At 39.6% G+C, this 23,329-nt stretch overlaps 2 protein-coding genes across 2 annotated transcripts; one reads left to right on the top strand and one right to left on the bottom strand.

Annotated features, from left to right (window-relative positions):
• Positions 1-1,958: 1,958 nt before the first annotated feature.
• On the bottom strand, positions 1,959-14,826 carry pias4a (protein inhibitor of activated STAT, 4a). The gene is made up of 11 exons (XM_005727098.1): positions 14,718-14,826; positions 12,471-12,852; positions 12,267-12,351; positions 12,118-12,159; positions 11,846-11,936; positions 9,968-10,096; positions 8,564-8,669; positions 7,975-8,048; positions 6,719-6,879; positions 5,816-5,967; positions 1,959-5,667 (listed from the first exon to the last, which is right to left on the bottom strand). Exons 1-11 carry the CDS (start codon positions 14,742-14,744, stop codon positions 5,393-5,395), a joined length of 1,524 nt encoding a protein of 507 aa, XP_005727155.1. The 5' UTR covers positions 14,745-14,826; the 3' UTR covers positions 1,959-5,392.
• Positions 14,827-19,039: 4,213 nt separating this feature from the next.
• On the top strand, positions 19,040-20,525 carry foxq2 (forkhead box Q2). The gene is made up of 2 exons (XM_005727273.2): positions 19,040-19,519; positions 20,151-20,525. The coding sequence occupies exons 1-2, from the start codon at positions 19,040-19,042 to the stop codon at positions 20,523-20,525; spliced, it is 855 nt and encodes a 284-aa protein (XP_005727330.2).
• Positions 20,526-23,329: the final 2,804 nt, after the last annotated feature.

Raw genomic sequence — 23,329 nt, 5'->3', positions numbered from 1 at the left:
TGCAGATAAAGTTAGAGAGATGATCTGGACATGTACAGAGATAATGATACACTGGACAAAAGGTGCTAAATATGGAGTCAGTAGAAGAAGAGGAGGTGGTTCATGGATGAAGTGAAGGAGGACACACAGAGGACTGGGGTGACAGAGGAGGATGCTGGGTTAGGGTAGGAATAGAGATGATCTACTGTAGTGGCCTCTAAAGACAGCAGAAGAAAGAAGAGGCGCACTTATCATGTGCTTCTTTTGTGGGGAAAAAATCCTGACAGTCTTGTGATCTGCTGTGACTCTTTAATATATCTTAGTTAAGTTCAACATCACTATGGTAAAAAGAAACTCATCAATGAAATTTGTAATATTAAAATATTTACAAAATATTGTTGTAGTTGGATGGATCTTCCTTCCAGTGTGAACAAGCAGACATGTTCGTATTATTAAAGGTCACTTGATCAGATAAATAAAACATAAAACAGATGGTTTGTTATTAAGATTTAAGCAACCTGAAAAAACAGACACATCCATTACACTAAATAAGTGCTGCCCAGCAATTAACAAATAGATTTCAGAGTTCCACATGAATCACCAAACCTGCCAAACTCTAAAGATGTCTAAAGGTGTGGATGACTGTGTTTGATTCAGGTTTTTAAAAGTTTTTTCAGATGACCAATAATGTGTCCAGAACTGGCTGGTCCATCATAGTAGAGGCCCAGAGCACCAGAATTTCATCACAGCATCTTTAAATAACTCTTCCAGCAGTTTGCCTTAAAACCCACTATAATAAAGAGATTTTTAGATTATTAAACTAGTGTTTGACATTAAAAACATGAGGCGAGCCCAGGTCTTTTGGGGTAATGTTCTCTCCACAGAGGAATCGGCGCACTGGTTGGCAACGGAAACATGAGGGCAGACACGTGACCTCGGGAGAAGAAGCTTGCAGCTGTTATAAAGCACAGTGCTGGGTTGGTTTAGAGCATTGTTGCTGCCTTAGGGAATGAATTCCTTTCATGAATTCTTTCAGCTGTGATTTCCTCAACATTTCAAAATATGGTTCAAGTACATGTGAGGCCAGTAGACCCAAAACTGAAGTTGGATTGGAAGTGGAGCTTTCAGAGTAATGATCCCGTGCGTACAGACAAATCCAGGGAATGGCTCAAATGGAAGGGGAAAAAAAAAAAGAAAAAAGAATGGCCTGCTATGCAGTTTTGAAGATCACGGTGATATAATGGAGGGATTTGAAATGGGAAGGAAAAGCAATAAAACCTTCACTTAAAAAAAACCCCATATATTATATCAAAGCCTTTGTAGCAGAAATGACTAAATGAGGCCGTTTTCATGTTGAAGTTTGTGTCTCTAATCTGTGGACGCCATACAGAAAGAGGACCAAGTATTTGTGTAGTCTTTTCTTCAGATGTGAAAAATGAATGTTGTTTTTTTCTACATTAAAAAAAACAAACAAAAAAAAAACAAAAAAAAACTGACAACTCCGGGAACTGTTTTTGTGACAGGATGGGAAACAACTACAGATAAATACGTGTTGCTTTTGTCTGTGATGAATATAAAGGTTTCAGTTGTGCTAAACCTGAATCCCCACTTAGACTGCAGTGTGACATCGTTCCAGTACGCTACTCATCGCTATCGTTCTCATTTCCTGTCAGCACTCAACGGTCTAATAATGGCAAAAATAGTTTACAAAATATTTCATGTAACTATGACATCCCAGTGATGTTACCAGTGGTAATCTTATTTTTAAAACAGTAAAACCCCCACAATCCTCCCTGATACTCAGGCGGGATGGATTTTATTCAAAACACATTTTCTTCTTCTGGAGTTGAAGCGTACCTTTTTTAAGAAAATGAGGCACGCCGAACAGTTCAAAGTTTGCAATCCATCATAAGGCTGCCCAGCTCAATAAATTCAGAAAATCTAATATTAAAAAAAAAAAAATGCAGACTGCTGTTTTTAAGAACTGATTTTTAATTAATTCCACACGTCAATAACAGCTGTTAGAATACGATCATTTTTTTTCCTTTTTTAAATTTTACAGTTTTATCCTCAACAGGCATCAAATGAGTCCCCAGATCTGAGCTTTTGGTACAGAACATGACAATCCACATGTTAACCAGTCCTCCCAGTATTGAGTGGCATCAGCTTCCAGTGCTGCTGCCCTCTACAACTTCTTATTTTCCACTTGCCTATAGGAACTGGAGGCAATTCAAGGCTTAATAAAATATTATTTAAATTTTATTGTCTTTAATATGAACATATATAAAAAAAACAAAAAACAAAACAAAACATTTACATCATGGATTGTAAGCCTCTGCCCATGCTACCTTATGCATTATTACAAGAAGAGATGCCACTACAAAAACACCAGACCCTCAGCTCGCTCTCTAGCTCCCAATCTGCAAAATTACCTGGCTCAGTTCCACAGCAACTACCTGCACCATCTCTCATCTTTAACCACAAGGCAATGAGAAGTTTAGGAGAGCCAAACAAATAATGACCTTCTCTAACATAGCAACAAATGAAAAACGTGATTTTCATATGTATAGCAGTTAATTACAAATGCAGAATGCCTTAAAGGCGGCTATTAGAGTTCTTTACAATATTTTGCTTCAAAGCACCTTAAATATCTTTTCAGGGACACACTGATGCGTTAGAGGCCAAAAGCCACCAATCAGTCTTGTGCGGATTCCCAAAATATTTTTCTCTGTATATTGATTTTGTGAGCCGTCAAAAGAAGAAAAATGGAAGACCACATTTGACTCCATCTACTTTTTCAATCATCAACGACGTCAGAGGATGCACTTGGAACAGTGAGGCCTCAGATTGATGTGTATATGTCATTTCTGTGCACTTGAGCAAGTCAAAAGAAATCCTGTGCTGACAGTAAAGGGAAGCAAAACATGCAGAACGCCTTTCCAACCCTGTCACGGTGGAATAGGACCGCGTCCACTTTCACATTTTCTGATTCGTATGGACAAGACGAATGATGACAAATGTTCACAATGGGCGGGGGTCCCTTAATACGCACTACATGGGAGCTTTTAAAATAAATAAAGCATTATTAAGTCGATGAATGCATCACATGAAAGTGCAAACAGCTCTAGCAAGTTTTTTTCTTCTTCTTCTGAAACCAACACTGATGATCCCCCTGCAGATAAACCCAAATGCATGCCCAGAGTCTCTCTTACTGCTTCCCCAGTGGGGGTGGCACAGAGCGGAGCAGACAGGTGAAGTAAATACAACAACTCTAATGTTACTCCAAGAAGCCACTCCTGCCGATAATGTTACAGCACTGACCAAGAACAGGAGGATAGGATCCGAGCCAGTGTTCCTCTGGGCCTACAAGACGGGTATCTGCAAGATTAGCTACAAGCTTCAATAAAAATGCTTAACAACACAGAATTGGGTAAAAATCTACAATCAAAATCTAGAATAAGAAAACGGGGGGAAAAAAAAAAATCGAAGTTGTAGCTGTGGTTAACACTGCCACCAATCCCAAGCAGTAAATGCAGAGAAAACACTGATCCCTGTGTGAGGAGCAGCCATCACATACAGACAATATTAGTGCAGGTGCAGAGGAAGTTGTAAGCCTACAGCATGTAGCAATTAAAGTCCAATTATATTGCATCAAATAGATATGACCTTATCTACATTGAAAGTAGGCAGAGAAGGGCTGCTGGTCGAAGTGCGCTACTTGTTCCAGACACGACCATCTGTAACCTAATCAATGACTTTCAACTTGTTGGGGTTGCACTCGATGACACTTCATTAAGTTTTGTTGTGTCAGACATGTTGAACCCACTGCAGCAAAATACTCCGAATGGCACTTTGACCCAGGTCGGATTCATTCAGTGGCAAAGAAAGCAGCGTTCAACAGCAGAGCCGTGAGCACAGATCAATGTACATCTCCACACCAAATACCAGCAATGAAGAGCTCCAGTCTATACAGAACTATGCCAAGTATTATGTAGATTTACCACAAACTATTAAGAGAATGTCATGGTCTTAAATAAATATGATAGTTTCAAAGCAGGTCACAACTGTGGGATAAAATGATGACTCTGAAATCCTGTTCTGTCCACTTGACTGGAAAATATTGATTTAAACATGCGGTCGCGGACTGGGGTTCTCATCTAATGGCTAGCTCAGCTGCGCTTAAAACCATAGGCTTCACTCTTTACTACTTCAACAAAAAAGGCACCTCATAACCATTTCCCCTCAGTGAACTCTTAAAAGATGTCTGCTTTGGCATAGCTGCCACGCAGTAATTTTGATGAGCTAGATCCATGTGGAATTCTGAGATACCAATCCTAAGAAATCCTGTTACAGACACAACTGCAGAAATGTTTTACAGAGTGAAACAGTTGCTGACCAGTTTTTGAATGTCTCTCACTCCTACAGTTAGCCTGGTTATTCATACTCGAACTCTCCTTCAACCAAGATTTTTCTTTTTTTTTTGTTACAGAGGGATCAGAGCTGAATGAAACAATGGAATAAAAAAAACAAAACAAACAACAACAAAATGCAGGAAAACACTATATCCAGTGTAAAATTGGATTCAGAAAAACTCGTCAATTCTTCCGTCTTCTTTCAAAGCTACTCTCTGGTCAGTCTGCCAAGTTTTTATGACTGAGGTAGGTTCTTTTTATCTAAGGACAAAATAAAAATGGAAATCACACACTGAAGCCAGTATTGTGTCCTGCCATTTCATAATAAAAATGATAAATTCCTGAAAAAACCCTTTCAAGCTTTGAATTCATTCTGTCAACAAAGAACAAAATAGGAAAGGTTTAAATTTGCATCACACTTCAGATATTTCTGCCGTGTCCTCCCACAAATGTTTTCACTTGTTTTCCACCTTCTACCAAAAACTACTGAGGAGCTTCCATTTTCAACTTGCCTGTGCATCACAACTGTGACAAAAATCAGAGACGCAAACATTGAACGCCCATGGCTAAAAGAGCCAGGAATTCCAAGTCATATACAAAGAGAGACGAGGTCGGAGTGGGAATAGTCTGGAAAGAGAGAAGCAAGGGTTGTGACTGTGGTGGGGTGCTCAATCCATTCAGTCTCTTCAGCAGAGGCAGGACAGTACAGATGTTCACTGTAGGGTGACAATTGATCAAGAAGTGTAAGAGTAGCTTCCAGTGGTGTACAGTACAAAGAGGAATCCTTATCACTGTAGACTGAAGAACCATGGACAGTGCATGTTTGAGTACGTGTTTGTCTGCCTGCCTGGATATAAACCAGAGCTGCTAAAAGGCTCTGACGCTGGGGCAAAAGGGTGGGTTGTTGCATCTAGTGGATTACTGTGTTCCTGTCCTCACGTTTTAAGGCCCCTGCCTCTCTGTCTCTGTGTGTCAGTCTAAGAGGGGACAGAGTGGTGGGGTCAGTAGGCAGTGACCAGGTCCTTGTCGTAGTTGTATCGGCCCCTCTTTGGGGCAGGACTGTCGGCGCTGTCCTCAGTGTCCTCGCTGTCTCCTCCAGCCCCGCCCCCCTCCTCCTCAGAGGAAGAGTCAAGAGTCAGATCTACCACCGCACCTCCACCCGGTGCCACAGCAGGTGCTCCCGTGACTCCTGGCATCCCCACAGAACTGCTTCCAGACTTGGCCGTCAGACTAGTGCTGCTGTGGGCTGGTGAATGGCCATTTGCTTCGGGAATGCCTACAGAGAGGAATACAATTTTAAGGTAAGGAAGAAGATTTTACTCTCATTACCTTCAGCGCACACAAACACACACACACACACACACAGTGCAAACCCCCCCCAAAACAACTACAGACAAGGGGATGTGACAGGGCTGAAAACTTACATATATCAACAACTGGGTAGTCAGGTGTGTTACTGCGTTCTCTTTCCCGCTCCCTCTCCTTCTCATCTCTGATGGGTCGCCAGGAGCCGTCTGTTAAGTACTCTATCTCCTCAATGTCCTCACTCGTTTCTTTTAGAATCTCAGATAACAGCCTGAAATGCACACCGGCCATTAGAGAGATGTCACAAAATAAGTTTATACACGGGAAAATCAAACTAATAGCTCAGTTCTCACTCAAACGCACAATTAGAAATGAAATAATACCATTATTATATTATACCATTACAACATATATATGTCAAGATACTGAAGTTCCGATGAAGAAAAACACAACATATACTTTAATCTCTTTCATGAATGAAAGGCCATTTAGGAAAACAATACTTCATGATTACACTTTCAAATATCAAACCTGGGTCAGGTAAAAAAGGGTCTTTCAAGCAAACTTAGTTTAAGGAATGTAAATATATGTTGCACAAAGCTTTCAGTCTTTGCTACAATAAGATGTGTTTGTGAGAGCTGCTGAGAACTTCCAAGAACAAAACCGTAAATTGCTTTTTTTTTTAACATACTTTTCGTATTAAGAATTATCTGTTGTGCTGGTAAATGAAACGCACAAGTGTCGCTTCTGTAACATAAATGAACAGCAGGTGGAGAATGACAAATTTTGAAACACAATGAGTTTTCATACCAGACCAAATAAAAAGAAAAAAAAGAAAGCAGTACATGTTGGTGCATGGTTGAGCTTGTATCAAGAATCCCTAAAACATCTCTGCAGCTTCAATGATGTTCCTCAAACTGGCATCACATACAGGTACTCAAAATTACACAATACAAACTTTAAGAATTTACTGACAAAGCTGCAGGGGCGGGACAAGTCAAAGCATGCTCTCATCTCCTTACCCATCAATAGTGAGGAGCTCAAATGGAGCGGGCTTGTCACAGACTGGGCAAGTCCATGTGGGCTTCTTTTCATTCATCTGAAGGAAAAAGACTGCATCGAAACACTGAAGGTGGGCACAAGTTAACACTCGACATGGTACCCCAAGCCGCATCTTCACCAGCTGGAAGCGAGAAAAAAGGAACAGATGTGATATCGGTTGATATCATGCTTTTTAAAACATTTTGGGAGTTTTCTAATAGCTAAATAAATTGAGGGGCTTTTAGACACAGCATGACAACAGAGCCACAGGACTGTGAAACAATATTTTCCGACAGCACGCACTGCACTAAAACAACATTTCTCTCTGTATTTGTCAATCGATGTCCTGGAAACAAGTTTCCTTCCAAATGGTCACAGAGTTTCCCCACCCACAGACATTAGTGGGCGAGCTGGCCCCATCTATTACACACTCCCACAGATATATGTGGTGAATAACTTTGGCAGTGTTTTATGAGTTTAAGGAGCAATCTGAAATCACTTTACTATTTGACAAAGACCTTGCTCTTATAGTCAAAGTTTGTCGCTGATATCCAGCTTGGCCTTGTCCTTCCTGTAATGTTTTCAGGCTGGCCAGGTCATCAGTGTGACAATACTTATTATGAGTCAGCTGCTTCCTCAGAGAGGATCTTGTCTCACATACAGGATTCCCACTACACTGTGCTGGACTGCAGCTGGTAATGGCAATCCTATCCTGGAGGTGTGCTGCAAGTTTCTGGACTGCGAACAGACACTATAACAACTGGAAAACTGGTTCATGTGCTGCTCTGTCAAGCTCACAGAAGCTGCTGAGCAGCACAAAGGCTGCCGTTGAGAGCTGCAGTCCAAGATGGTGGAGTCAGAGTATGGCCACAGGATGAGACTCGCTAGAGAGTCAGCCTATTACACTGCTCAATTATTTGTCACAAAGCCATTTACACCCCAAAACCTTATTATTGAATAATGTATTAAATAAATGTGCATGGACACAATGAGCTTTCTACAAACGGATATTCACTGTAGAACAGCAGTATAAACATAGCTTTGATTTCACTCCAAGGTTGAATGGATGTAATGGAGGTAAACTGTTTAAACGGAATATTTGATTAATGTAGTGAAGATATTCCCTCTACGCTGTAGATTGTCCTGCTTTTCTGCTCCGACTGAGCAGAAATCATAATGCATATTTGAGTTGCTTTGTGTTTTAAAGCCCCTCCATTTGTGTTCAGGATGTACTCACTGGACAGATGAGAGACACTCTGAGTCCTGTGGTCGCAATCTCGCTCTCTGGGTCGAAGCGTAGTTTGTCTTGTACTGTAGATAAATGTAAGTACACGGTTATTACATTCTGTACCAGACATTATTCTACATTATTTAAAATTAACTACACAGCGAGAATGGATATAAACCGTTTTTACTGATAACGATTCCACTTAAAGATTACAGTTTCTACTGAATCCTAATCAATGTTCCAAAAACTTAGACCTACACAGGTTTTAGCCATCAACAATTATTTTATTATGTTAAAACTCAAAATGTAGTGTTGAAACTCCAAGTGCTTGCTATTATTAGTCTGATGTCATTACTTTACAATGTGCAAATATCCAAGACATGTGGCAGGACTAAAAAAGAAAATGTGTACACTGGAAGAACAACCTTGAACTGATCCTTGACACACACCTGTGCAAAATCCAGTCATACCACAAACAAAATGTTCAGTTATTGACTCCTACATTCTGCACTGAAGTGACTTCGTGTACCTTTCATCTTACTCTGAATGTGAAAGCTGCAAGCAAAAATATTTTGGTGAGTGTAAAAGCATCACTTACTGCGCTCACGGCAGCGTTCTGCACTCTCAACTGAGCAGAGTTTAAGCTGGCTGAAGAGGTCTGCTGCGGTGAAGACCCTCACTAAATACACCGCCACAGAGTAACGCTGCAAACACAGATCAACAGATTTTTAATTAAATGTAACAAGAATTTATCCACAGAGAATCGGGAACTGACAGTGGAATTTAAACACGATGTTATTGTAAGAATTCACTCAAAATTTTGAAACAGAACCATCAAACTAGTACAAGGTAACCTCTCTAACGATTATGAGACATCAGTGAATCTTCAACTTGGACAAGCAGCACATAAAATTATTTTGTATAAAGAATGTTCCCCATGTTTGATTGTGGTTACAATTCACAGGCGAGTGATGAAATATTCACCATTTAATCTTTCCGCGTAAAAATATATATATGAGACTCGCTAGAGAGAGAAAATAATAACAATCCATTATTATTTTCGGTTTTATTATGTGACAATACTGGGCAGCACTGACGAGTTATATAGTTAATTATTACAGTTATTGTTAAATTAAAGTGTGAAGCTTTTTTCAAATATAGTGTTTACATTTTTAAATGGGGGATTAGAGAAAACAGTCCCTACGCTATTCTTGCGCTTACATTTGACTAATGTTATATCACTGTATCAAACTTTAATTAGAAGAAGTGTCATCAGTGACAAAAGTTCACTATAAAAGCAGGATGGGAAATGCCATTTTTGTACTTACACTTAGAAATGTTCCGGCCAATAAAACTGTGTGTGTGTGTGTGTGTGTGTGTGTGTGTGTGTGTGTGTGTGTATATAATGCCACTAATATCATTATTAGTTTTCTTTAAATACAGTGATATTTTGAGGCTATATTGCCTACCAGTTATGGATTATATCACACAGACCTCTTCTGAAACTTGTTAGGCCAAGCAAATTTTAGACTTTTACAGACTCTATATGCTGAGCAGTGAATTTATTATTTATACATGGCAACTGCAGACAAAATGTGTGGAATGTGCATTACCTCAAGTACACGACACTTTTAAATTGAGCCGTTTCATCACGTGTGATCAAGCTGTGACTAAAATGAAGTTGCTCAAGATTTGCACAAACCTTCTTGTTTGTACAAAATGTGATAACAAACCTAACCAAAAGTCCTTCTGTCTACACACATACTCTCTCAAAATACTCAGTGTGGTGGCAACCGTGATTACAAAGGTGTATTACACATGCAGTCGAGTGAGGCCAATGAAACACTCAAAGATCTACAAGTATCAGCATGCCTCGATGAATTACAGAACCTTCCAAGAGGAGCTGGACAGATTAGCAGAATAAAAAAAAACATAAATAAAAAATATCTGTGCTAATGACAACCCTGAGAGCTACGGCTGCAAAAGACAGGATTCAACTGACCTTTCCAAAGTTTCCCCAGGTGATGGTGACTCTGTTGGTGACATTGGAGAGGTGCAACCACGGAGTGATGTTTATAGGACGACAAGGACGACGAGGTTCAACACCAGGCTTATTGGAAGGATAATATCCCTGTAAAACACACACAATTTGAAAATAAATAAGACTGCAACAGTTAATTATGTAATACTTATCTCAAATATCTTTTCATAATTTCAAAACAGACACCTTCTTCTCTCTACTTTTAGCACAAATGAGGGTTGTTTCCTTTACCATGCACAGCTAACCTGCAATATGAGCTGGAGGTCATATTTTTAAGTGTTGATTTACCTTCAATCAAAATATTCAGTTTACAATAGGGCTGTGACATATATCATTTGAGATAATACCAGTACAAATAAAAAACAAAACAAACAAGTTAAATCATGATATCAAAGCCACGTGTTCACTTCTACTGCTAGCACAACAAGACAAGCCCTGACATGCCTTGAGTGAGAGCCACATGACAGCCTGTGATTACAATTCAATAAAAAGGGAGTAACTTAAACAATCTTTATGCATAATTTTTCTCTTCTGTACTTACTTTCATTATTATTATTACTGTACATCCAACATTATTATTGCACTACAATGATGCTGGCATCTTGTAGCAATCAATCATGTATTAGGTGCTTTCATGAATGACCGCAGATCTTTGGAAAAGGATGGAATTTTCCCTTTATTTTGTTTGCACTGGGTGTCTGTGGCTCAGGAGGTAGAGCAGGTCATCTACTAAGTGGAAGGTTGGTGGTTTGATCTCTGCAAATGCCAAAGTATTGTTGGGCAAGACACCGAACCCCAAAGTGCTTTTCATTCAGGCCTATAATAGGGTAATATATATATTATAAATTATGCATGTACGTATAGGCATGTGTGTGGATGGTTGAAAGAGGCATGTTATATAAAGCACTTTGAGTGCTCCAGTAGAGTAGAAAAGCCCATTTAAATAAATGCTTCTGCTTGCAAGGTACGATCATAAAACATCATTAACTATAGTTTTCTACATCGATCATAAATATCATTATTGGAAATGGCAATGAAATACTGTGTTAAATTTTTCAGACTTTAACCCAACACTAATTTACAATATCAAAAATGAAATCTGATATTTAAGAGAGTGAAATTTGTAACAGATGTCAATTCCGCTTGAAAATGACTTAATTATCAGAATTATCAGGCTAGCAGCTTAAAAAAAGAAAAAAAAAAGAAGGTTCAAATTAAAGTTTAAAAGTGTGATTACGAGGCAAGGGAATTTAAACGTCTTAAAATTTCTTGAGACATTTAGAACTCACGTTATCTAAAGCACAATGGAGCTTTTCAACAATTCACAGTATGTACAAACAGTCAGAGATTAAAATATCTGTGTACTAGACAGAATGGCAGGATTAGGCCAGGAGCTCAAATTTAGACATTTATGGCCAAATTTGAATCCTCGAGAGGTCATAGTCACACCCTCCTAACCTGTCATCTAGGTGCTACCCTGCCAGTTCGATTTCTTGTGGCACACCTTAAGCCACATAGTATCGGCCAGCTGGAGAGCTTCCTCCTAAAGTTTTGTTTCCTGAGTTCTTCAGATAAGCCAACATCATCTTTACCCAAATCTTATTTTTCCCCTTTATGTTGTTCAAGACACACTTACATTAGGTCATATTATCCATCATTGTCATATTATGACATTTTATCACTGACCTGGTAAAACATCTGTGACTGACACCCTGAGTGTATCTGAAAACGATGCTATGAGCTATGATTGAGAACACACTTCAAAACAGGAAAACAAGCCCAGCTTTAGTCATGTCTGTATTATGAAGGTGTGGGACATTTCAGAGTTAATCAACTCACCGGCACATGACAGTAGGACTGATTAACTTTGACAGCTATGTTGGGAGGATACTGGTCCTCCTGAACACCAATGGAGTCTGTGTAACAGATTCTGCAACAGAGAGCAGTAACAGAGGAATAAATGAGTGAGGTCTTCTATTGTAAGAGACTAAACACAAACACTGTATATACAAAGAAGCAATTTGTCCCCGTTGGTTTGAATTATGATATTTTTATGACACAGTCACTACCAAAAAATCAACCCCCCCCGAATGTTTTTACTGGGAACTTACCTAAGAACCACTTGGATTGATCGGATTCCTGGACGAAGTTCACTAAGAAAATAATAGGTCACGAATTAAAATGAGCTTCACAGAGATATTTTTATATTAACCTGGGGTTAACCTAAAGTGCAGTTTTAACAGACAGTGTGACTTTTTACCTTGCATTTCGAATCTGGTCTGCTTGGCTGGGTGTTAACTCAAAGATGCACTGACTGTCCTGGAGTTTCTCACTGTTCTGGGCAACTGTAAGCAGATGGAGACAAAATCCATTGTAAAAAGAGAACAGTGGAAATTCTCAACGTCGAGTAAAAATTCAACATTTTCCAAAAACACAAAAAGCCTAACAAATAGTCCACACTCACTTAGCTCTGTTGGTAGTAGCAGTGTCTCTAAAGTTTGGTAGAAGGGCAGTGGCACTAGCTTCACCTCTGCTGCAGGTGTGGTGATCGGTTTGGAAATGCCGTTGAGGTAGTCTGCGCCCTGAGAGGTGGCAGTAGGGGAAGAGCTGAGGGATGAGTAGTTAACTGGGACACTTTCCGGACGTCGTGCAGCCAGCCATCCAGATGTTTTAGGGAAACGTGACTCGTAGAGCTGCCGGACGTTCTTCAGCAGCTCTGGGCTGTATTCGGTCTGCACTAGCCTCAACGCACGCCCCACCAGGTCTTGCTTCAGCCCACTTTTGCTGCGACCCATTGAGGCCAGCAGCGTCTGCAGGTCTGAGACCCGGAAACTTTTGACCATATTCTAGTGAGAAAACAAGACCAAAAAAATAAAAAAAATATAACAGGATCACAAAAACAATTAGATTTCTGGAAAGGCTGAAGTGACAAAGTTAATTTCCAAGTTCAGACTTTTTTTCAAGAGCCACATCTCAAATGAAGGAGTTTATACAATGCCAATTACCATTTTCACATTGGTCCAAGAGAGGAAGATACATGTTGTTTATATTCTTTCATTTTACTCAAGTAAATCTATTAAGTAAATGAATGAAATAATTTAATATCGTGTCCAAAGTCCTGCGTAAACACACCTACACACTTCTTTTTAACCCTTGGAAGATGCACAGAGTTAATTACAGGTAACTTATATGCAGAACAGAGTTGTTCACCAAACTGCTAGGTACTTGCTAAAATTAGCATCTGTCCTTGGTCACTTTAATCCTATAGAGGATTTAAAGTGTGTTGTAATTAGCTGGCTATATTAAGAAGTTCACTTCCAACTCTAAGAACAATGGCTTGGCCATGATTCAAGTGATCACACTAATTGTGGTAGTGTTAATTAGGCTTTAGAACCATAAACTTCCAAAGGTGGCTTAAAAGTATGAATAGAACTTGGAAACGCACTAATTCCATCCACACTATCTGTCATTTAACACACAGAAAGCTAAAGGAATAGTCTGGCAGGTTCAGTTACAATGAAATAGGTGCCTAAAAACCACTATTTCTTGTTAGTGGCCTAGAAATGTGAAAATAGTGCAATAGTTCTTACCTACATGAAACATATACATACAATCTGTTTACAGTCCACAACAAATGTAAGACAAATACAGCTTTGCAAATTCTGCATGTTTATGGCTCCATTAACTGTTTAATATAATTTTAATTTGTTGTTTATGGCTTAACAACCTCATTTGTACACCAATCCGAAAAATGTAAGCTGAAGACACACCGTAGCAGGTGAGGATGTTTATTTAGTAAAAACATAAGAGGTGCAGACGCACATTGAACTGCAAAGTAAACGCAAAATCTCTCATTCTCGACATAATATGCGCCAATTTTCTGCAGCCTATATACAATACTTGCATAGCATATGGAATCGATTATATGAATACCGTATGTGGTCGTATCATCCTATGTGAGGTCGTGTTTTTTTTTTTAAAGAAAATTATTATTTACTTATGATGAAGCAGAGAGCACACGAACTGGGCTCTAGGGGCAAAACACGGGATGTTGTTGTTTAGCCGCCAGACAAGCCTCAGCTTTGTCTGACATGGCCTAAATAGACATAAGTGGAGAACTGCTTCATGTCTATATATATATATTTTTTTTTTTAAAACAGGACTTTATGGATGGATCCGACTGAACCGCTGAGCTTCAAATACAGCTGCGTTACAGACTGCTCAACCTCACTTGAACGTTGCTAGTGTAGCCTGCGCTATCGCCGGGCTAGCTTTTCACACTCGGCATTCGATCACGACTGCTAGATATTTTGACAGGTGCACAGTTCAATAAACTAACCGGTGAACTACAAACAGATATTCCTGTAAGCCAAATAACGTCAAACGGTAACATGCCAGAAAGCAGGCTAGACCAAAAACAACCACACGCTTATATGGTCTCATCATTCATTTTCGGTGTCTTCCTCCAGAGCCAGCGTGATGCTAGGTGAACCAACGCACTTGCCTGGTTAACATTTCCAGGCAGGCTAGCTACCTTAGCACCATAGGCTAGTTCGTTTCGTCGTGCTTGAAATACACCACATTTGTAAGAGTAAATACCCTTTAATAATATTCGCACAAAACCCACAGTTTCCCCACAACTGGGGTGACTTTCAGCCCACAATCCCGCGCACGTCTCCTATCAAATCAAAGCCAACCAAGCTCTACTTGCCATCGCTTCCACCAGTTCGGCCGCCATCTTCGTGCAGCAGTACCGCGAGAGTCAGAGACGACGGCCAGTCTTGCACCAATGGAACAATGACCCTGCTTCGATAGACAGTCATCTCCAGCCAATCACAGCGCGACTTTTGCCAGCATCCGAAGCGATTCACTGAAAATAGGCGGGACCACGTTGTTTTAAAGTTACAGTACAACTTTTAAAAAACACTAAGAGGCAGGTCTCCCTTCCAAAATAGGCCTCTGTGTCGATTAATAACACCACGTGTCAAAGTATTTTAATATTGAGGCTGTTTCAATTTTATAGTTTTGCGATATTCTGAACTCGTGTCTTAAAGATAGTTTAAATTCAGCGTGACGGGAAAGCATGGGCTGTCAAACGGATTGGGTCGCATGGTCCCTTCAATTCCCGTCCGAGCAAAATATTCCATTTCAGGTTAGTCGACCAGCCGTGAGCTGTGGCGTTAATGCTTTGTCTGAGGCATGTTCATAATTAAATTAAAACGACTTATTAAGAAAACACCCTTAGACTGTCGGTATAGTCCTGCAATACCTACTCTGAATCACAAATGCCAGGTTGTGTTGAGACATCAGCAAAATGGAAATATGTTTGCTGAGGGAAATATCTGCTCCGATTGATGATCCAGCCCTGCTTTTCCAAAACTCTTCACATGTGGGCAAAGAATAACCTCATGGAAAAACCAAAATCAATTGAGGGAATTGCAGTATCATGTAATAACATGGCGTGTTTTGTTGTGGCTCCGTTTTGGATGGGAAACGTCAATAAGGCAGTGCTGTATTTCAAAAAGAACAGATTGCTCTGCTTCTGTGCTGACTTACAAAAAAAAGATTATATTAATTTAAATTACAAATAAAACCTAAATGGGAAATCTGAGATTCCCTTACTTCAGTCATTCATGCATTCATTCTCTGTTTAGTGCACCTCCCCCTCAAAACAAAACCCATAATCTCAGCTTCATGTTTTACACAGTAAAGGCTGTTATTTTTAGAATTCTAACTCTTCACGTTTTTGTAGTCACTGCAGTGACTACAAAAACGTAGTATGAGGCTGAAAATAATTTAATAAAACTAATTACAATGATAGCTTGAAAGGTTGCATAGAGTGGTGTTTTAATGTTGTGCATGCGTGTCTTGTTCCATTACTTAAACAGAAGAGGGCAATATGGTCCATGATTTGACCTGACTGTGATTAAGTGCATCCCCTCTGTTAAACTGAAAGAACAAAGCAGGTCACCATACTGCTGATGCCTACAGGCTAAAGCTGTAAATGCTACGAGAACAGGGTGGGTTAATTATACTTAATGTTAAAACAGTTACATCGTTATCCATTCTCTGCTGAAAATACACTTTTATTTGTGTAAGATCCCAGAGATATTCAGAATAAAAAAAACATTTAGGTTGAATAACTGTCACACACTGATTCAAATAAACTTTTTTAGGTACTCTTGTTCAAATGCCTGTTAATGCAAATATCACATAGACGTGGTAAAGATGAGCTGTTGAAATTCTGAGCACCAGAATGGTGTAGAAAGGTAATTTAGATGACTATCTCCACGATATGGGTTTCAGTATCTGATGTGTTGGATTGAGTATTTCAGAAACTGTTGATCTACTGTTATTTTCCTTGAAAAGGAGAAAATATCCAGTGAGAAGGGGTTCTGGCCAGACTGTTTGGAACTTACAAGCAAGCTAAAGAAACTCAGTTAACCACTCGTTACAACCGAGGCAGAAGAGCATCTCTGAACACACATGTTGACCCTTCTGTCAGCTAAGAAAATGAGACTAAAGTTTGAGTGATCTCAGAAAAACTGGACAAAATGACAGTCTCAATTTCTGCTACGTTTGGATGCAAGTGTCAGAACTGGGGTGAACAATGAAAGCATGGATCCACCCTGCTTTGTATTATTGGTTCAGACTGCTGTTAGTGGTGTCATGGTATGGGGGCTATTTACTTGGCACATTTTGGGGTCCTTAGTAGCAACTGAGTATTGTTTAAACACCACAGGTTTTGTAAGTGTTTCTTGCTGACCACGTCCATCCTTTTTATGACCACAGTGTACTGCAGTGTCTTCCAGCAGGACAATGCATGACATCACAAAGTTCAAATGATCTCAGTTGACTTTGTTGAACACGGGAGTACTCAAACAGCGCCCACAGTCACCAGATCTCAGTCCAGCAGAGCATTTTTGGGATATGGTAAAATGAAGATTCACATAATGGATGTGCAGCTGAAAATCGGTAACACTTTATAATACTATCTGCAACTAAAGGTGTAACTCCCCTGTAATTAAAAGGAATTTCAATGTGTTTTATTTAAAATGACAACATTTTATTAAAATTTATCAACAAGTAAAAGAATTAGGGGTACTGCATTTTAAGTAGGGTGGAATTTCATGTTAATTTTGTGGAAAAACGAAAAATGTTTCTCCATCCAAACCCCCTTATTCTAGTGCACCTACCTTTAAGTATTTGTATGTAAATATAATTATATTGTAATTTAAAATAAACTATGTTGAAATATATGTTTATTAGAGGGGAAATACACCCATAAAGCTTTACTGGCAAATATGTAGCACTGTGTCATGCAATCATGTCACATTACTGGTGTGCCTAACAGAGTGGCTGGTGACTGTATAGCCTACCATAGACTGTAAGTCTGATACAGTTTCAGTTAAGCACTAGAAGAAGCAGGCAGAGAGTATGCACATAATGTGGTGTTGCTTGAAGAAATTTTCCACTGATCAAAAACACACAAACAATACTTTTCTGTAACTATGAAATCAATTAACATTGCCAAAAATGTTAATTTCAGCAGTTTGAAGCATGATGTTTGATTTGTACATTGTAACATAAATAAATCTGATATTTATTTGGCTGAATCTGATTCAGCCAAATCTCCTTCTTGTTGACATTACAACATACCTACAGAGAAAGGTTTAAAAATGTTCAAACAACATGTCAAAATTGATTTAAAGGAGATTTTTATTCCATAAGGATCTGAAACAAAACCTTCATTAAAAGATAAATCTTAATCAAATGTAGAAATGAACGACTTAATGAAATAGCAAATTTTCAAGTCAAAGGAAATAATTATTTGCATACAGAAAAAATAAACTATATTAGCCAGTAAAATATCCTGCACAGTTACAGAACACAATATAATACGGTTTAATAGTAACCACAGACAGTTTTTATCTTTAAGACAGATTTTAAACAAAATATATAATTATGTTAGCTGAACTAAAAATAATCATGTATATATGCAGTAATTTATTGTTACATGTTAAAAAATAATTTTTCCACTATCTAATAATTGAAGTAATAAAAGATATTTGGTAACAAATTAAATAAAGATGTTGAACAATCCAATATTAAAAGAGTTTATATCAAGAACGGGAAGTGAACCTTTCTAATTTGTCATTCATACGCTTCACTTTTCTGCAACCTCGTCGCCGTCGATGGCTGCAAGAGACATTAATGGTCTTTGCAAATAAAGACGTGACTTATCTCCAACGTGCTGAAGTTGACCCATTAATTACTCCTCGATGGTAATTGAAGTAATTCTTTGGACAGTATCCTGGACAAAAGGACTTTAACAGGATAACTCTGGCATCTAAAAGGCCTTTGATTCTACATCCACCTAACATCCATCCTTTGCACACCATGTCTTACTAAATCTTGAGTGTTTAATCTCCCGTAATTACAAAGATTTGCTTAGGTTAATAAAAATAATCCGCCTCAATTGAGACCCCCCACTTGGACCTCCCCTGTGCCTCCTTTGCCCCTTTCTGTGAGGGATAAAATCACAGTCATATAAATAGAGTCACCTTCACATCTTTGAAGCACAACTCTTTGATTCGGGAGCAAAAGGCTGATGGATACCAAGTGATAGGTTTGGATTGACAGGGTTATCAAAGAATCGAAAAGATTTACCGAATATTTCTTGGCAAACGAAGCGTCCGCATTTAGTCTTGGCGACTGACGTCATTTCCACAGGTTGAGATTGGGTCACTCGTGAGCGCATCAAGGTTAACAACAGTTGAGAGGCTCATCTTTATCTGTGATCTTGTCAACAGTAAGTCTTCGGTGAAAGAATTTAGTGGCAGCGAGACGCTGGCTTTATGAAGGCTCCTAATTTTAAAGAACAATAGACATGCTGTGCAACTTAGATACACAGTTTTGAGAAGACGTTTGGGAGCGATATTTTTATTCATGACCTGACACCTGTTCAACAGTCAGCTTGAAATCAATAAAACCTCTGCCATGAGCTTGAGATATTTTAATTCAGAAATGACAATGGAGGAAAGAAGCAGCCGCAACGGAAGCAGAGACAGACTGGGACTGAGCTTCACAATTGACTACCTGCTCTTTAATAAAGGAGCCAAAGCTTCTAAAGACGATGCAACAGCAAGTCGTGCTGCAGAGCAGATAACGAACGACATGCCAGGTCGTCAGAATCCTAAACTCGAAGAGGTGGGGATTCGCTGTGAGATCCAAGAGAAGGGTCTACAGAGGTCAGAGGTAGATGCTGAAAAAAGGAAAGCCAAAGAAGATGAAGGGGATGAAGACCAAAAAGAGGAGGGGGAGGAGGAAGTGACCACCACCACCACTACCACCACGTCTGCGAGCTGCGGTACAGAGAAGTCTGCGGACAAACCCAACCAGTCATACATTGCACTCATCTCCAAAGCGATCCTGGCGTCTGAGCAGAAGAAACTGCTTCTGTGTGACATCTACCAGTGGATCATGGACCATTACCCATACTTCAAGAGTAAGGTATGTTCATGTATTGTGGTTTTCTATGTATGTAGCACGTAACGATAGATATACCGTACAGGAACTCAAAGTGAAACTGGGCGATAATTCGAAGCAGAATTTCCAAGCAGATGTTTGCTGATGTTGTTAAACAGTTTCAGGGCAGATTACAAGAAAACATCGTTCCCCAAATGTGTTTAATTCAATCTCTGAAAACTAAAGTGGCCGCCATTTTCGCAAATAAAGCGACCTACTTGGCGCTGGTAATCTGTCTGAGTGGTTAGGCAATTAGGTGCTCACAGGGACACTAGATGATCTTGTTGTTGGCGAAATCACAAATAAAGTAATCCTGTTGCTAGGTTGCAAACTGCCTCTGCCTTTACCAGGTGCTACAACAGATTGGGTGAAGCCTAGTGGATTAAAGTTGATCACTGGTTTGACGTGCTAAAAAGGTAACTCAGGGTGTTGTGACTTACTCAGATCATATACGGTCTTGACACGCCACAGCTCATGCTGCCAACAACAGGACAAGGTGACATCCTGAAGCGGATCAGTGATACTTAGCAGCCCCTTATGTTAATTTTCCAATGGGGACACATTGTTTGACCCCTGCTTTAATTTTGACCTGCCATATTTGTTTTCTTGTTCGCAGGACAAAAACTGGAGGAACAGCGTGCGTCACAATTTGTCCCTAAACGACTGTTTCATCAAAGCGGGCCGGAGCGACAACGGTAAAGGCCACTTCTGGGCGATCCACCCATCGAACTATCAGGACTTTTCCAATGGAGACTACCACTGCCGAAGGGCAAGACGGAGGGTACGCAGGGTGCCAGGACAGCTCCCACTTTCCTCCCTGAGCTCGCCCTACCACCCCGCCATCGTCCGTCCCCACAGAACAACCTGCTGGTGCTGTCCTCAGGCCTCTGCACTTCCTCTTCAATGCTTGGCACCCAGACTCTACTGGCCTTGGTCCAGCATGCAGCCACAAATTGGGCTCCACCTGGGCCTAAATGCCTCTGTACCCTGAGATTGAATTGTTTGTACTGTTGAGGTATACTATACTAACAGTTTGGCCCTGAAACACTATTACTTAAAAGAGAAATTTTTTAATCTAATGATTATATCATTAGGCGATGTTAAAACTGAAATGCCCTCTGGCAATATTACATTATGTTTATATGCTTGTTAATGAGTAAGAACAAAGTGATTTTAGGGCATTTGATGATTTAATAAAATGAATGTCTTAAAGCTGTGGCACTTCTTGAGTTTATATTCAGAATGTTTTAGAATAACAAAAATAAAGTGTTTGGAATCAGCTTATTAAAAAGTGTGTTGTCAGCTCTGCGTGCATGTGTGTGTGCAGAGGGTGTGTGTGTGCGGATGTTGCTAAAAGTGAGCCCTTGCTAAAATACCACCTGGTGTTAGATGCTAATTAGTCAAAGCTGTCGCGATGCAAAATCTTTTGCATTAAGAGACTAAAATCAGGCTTTCCAAAGCCAACTCCCAAGGAAATGAGGCCAGATAATCTCAGCAATCCTAAATAGTTTCAAGAAATAGGAAGCTTATCACACAGTGTAATCCGTAACCTCGGCTGCAGAAAGAGGGGAACCACGGGAGGTCAGGGATGAAGGAAGCGGAGGAAAGGGAAGGAGGCAGTGAGAGATTGAGAGGAGGGGGCACTGATTAACTGGGGAGAAGTGGGAGGGTATTTAAGGGAGTGTATGTAGATCAGGGGGTCTTAGGGGTTTGACAACTGAATGCCAGTTTAGAGAGGCAGTGTGTGATTGAGGACTGCACAGGAAAACTGCACTCATCAAACACTGTTAGTGTTTGTAATGCATCTGTTCAGTGGATTGTGTTATATGCTGTTTTTTGGCATTTGGTGCTGGTTACAGCTTTTTAAACTACTAGTGTGGTGGCCGTGGCATTCCTTGACATTAGCGCTTTTTGTGAAATCTATAACAGACAAGTAAACTGAACAATAAAAGCTCCCTGGTTCTCTTTATGTGCTGCTATATGACAAAAATAACTGATAAATTTAAAGTAGTGCGCTTTCTTTATTGAGCTGGCAGGCTGTGTAAGGGCTGCCACTGACCTTCAGGCTGCAGGAGAAGAACCCTACATGAGGATGAATGTCATGAAGTAGAATATTAAAGCTATTCAAACACTGAAATTAATCAAATGTATCAAACATTTTTTGAACACACTAAGCCAGAGTCCCTGTCAAAATAAGGGGAGTGTAGAAGCCGTAATGGTGATGTAAACATCTGTTGATGTGTCTTTTTGTGCAACACGGCACATATGATTGAAACTTTAAAGCTGGACAGTTCATCCGGTGTTGTTATTTTGTGACATCAAAATGTTGCCACACTAAGAATCAAGTCAGTCTTTGCCTGTCTGGCTTTACATCAATAGTGAAATTCCTCTCTGACTTGCAAAGGTTGGCATTTACATCCACAGTGCCTCAGCCTAAGAGGATTAGATCATACATTGACTTTTCTGAAGTTTGTTTGTCTCGGCTCACGGGGGCTTCTTATTTGCAAATTATTGAATATTTGAATAAAGCAGTATTTGACATTAGATTAGAATCTGAATGGACAAACAGGGATAAATTCAGAGAGCAAGAGAGGGAGCAGGAGCTATGCAGAGCAGTTATTTTCTGACGATGTTCATTAGAACAATGACAAAACCATCTAATTATTTTTTGTTCGCCAAATCTTCCTATTCAATGTCAGCGGCTAATTAGAGACCTAATTTGCTTAATTCCCATGATTTGGTCTCTGCTTAAAATCCTCTTCAATTCAACAGCTTTAAGGCTTTAATTTGGTTGCATATGTTTGCTGTACACACACACACACTCACGTGCGCACACACACACACACTCGCGCACAAACAGAGGCATACAAACATGCATTAGTGTACGATGCACACACATAGAATTCCCAAACTGTTTAAATAAACAGACACAATCAGTTTTAAAATCATTCAAACGTCACATGAAGAGAAGTTCACTGACAGTGTTTTTGTTCTTTTTTGTAGCTATTTGACATATTAAAGACGTAAGAGCCAACCAGAGCGGTCTTTTGCATTTTCTTCCAGATAAAATATTGTGCGTAACGTCACCTTAGTTCAACATAATCATACCAGATTATAATTAACGTTTTAAGGAGAATCAGATTGAGGTCATGAGCTCTGTGTGTGTGAGTGTGTGTGTGTGTTCATATGCGTATGTCGTTTTGTTAATCTAATGAGATGGGCGGAAGGGTGCAGGGGGCCGTAGATTAAGGCCCAAAGATTTGTTGCTGATTAGCAGAGAGTGAGGTAAGAAGATCAGTCCTGCTGAGATGGCGATGAAACATTATGGCCGTGTTTTAATACACTACATTTACAGCAGCATTCCAAAGCTGCTTCCCTTTAGTTTGTATGTATCGTGCTGATTTGACTATAGGCAGAGTGTATCATTGTTCACACAACACAGGAGGGAGGCTGAAGCTATACAGGCAGCTAGAAAAAATGATTTTTCATGTGCAGGATTTTATAGTTTTCACCTTATAGCTGTTGTTGTCTGTCCTGTGAACACGTTTCTCTGACTACATTTGTAGCTCAGTTATTCAACCCACCGATTGTGACTGATTTAAGGGAATGTGTCACTCTAGGACATGTCCTCCCTGCCTTTCTCTTATTTGAAATGATAATGCTCAGCGAAATGTCTAAAGAAATTCAGATGGACACTGATAATCATAAATAGTCATAAATAGATTTAACAGCCTTAATTCAGTGTATTAAAAATCTATAAATTTCAATATGTGTTGATATAAAAAGTTCCCTTTC

Source organism: Pundamilia nyererei, unplaced genomic scaffold (genome assembly GCF_000239375.1).
Source record: "Pundamilia nyererei isolate P.nyererei 1_Seehausen unplaced genomic scaffold, PunNye1.0 scaffold00023, whole genome shotgun sequence".
Lineage (NCBI taxonomy): Eukaryota > Metazoa > Chordata > Actinopteri > Cichliformes > Cichlidae > Pundamilia > Pundamilia nyererei.
Note: the sequence above shows the minus strand (reverse complement) of the source record. Positions and strands in the feature narration are given on the sequence as shown.

Coding starts and splice junctions, on each gene's coding strand:
- pias4a (XM_005727098.1), bottom strand. CDS start 14,744: ATGGCGGCCGAACTGGTGGAAGCGATG. Junction 12,160..12,266: donor GACCAGATTCGAAATGCAAG/GTAAAAAGTCAC, acceptor TTATTTTCTTAG/TGAACTTCGTCCAGGAATCC. Junction 6,880..7,974: donor GAGTGTCTCTCATCTGTCCA/GTGAGTACATCC, acceptor TCTCGCTTCCAG/CTGGTGAAGATGCGGCTTGG.
- foxq2 (XM_005727273.2), top strand. CDS start 19,040: ATGGAGGAAAGAAGCAGCCGCAACGGAAGCAGAGACAGACTGGGACTG. Junction 19,520..20,150: donor ACCCATACTTCAAGAGTAAG/GTATGTTCATGT, acceptor TCTTGTTCGCAG/GACAAAAACTGGAGGAACAG.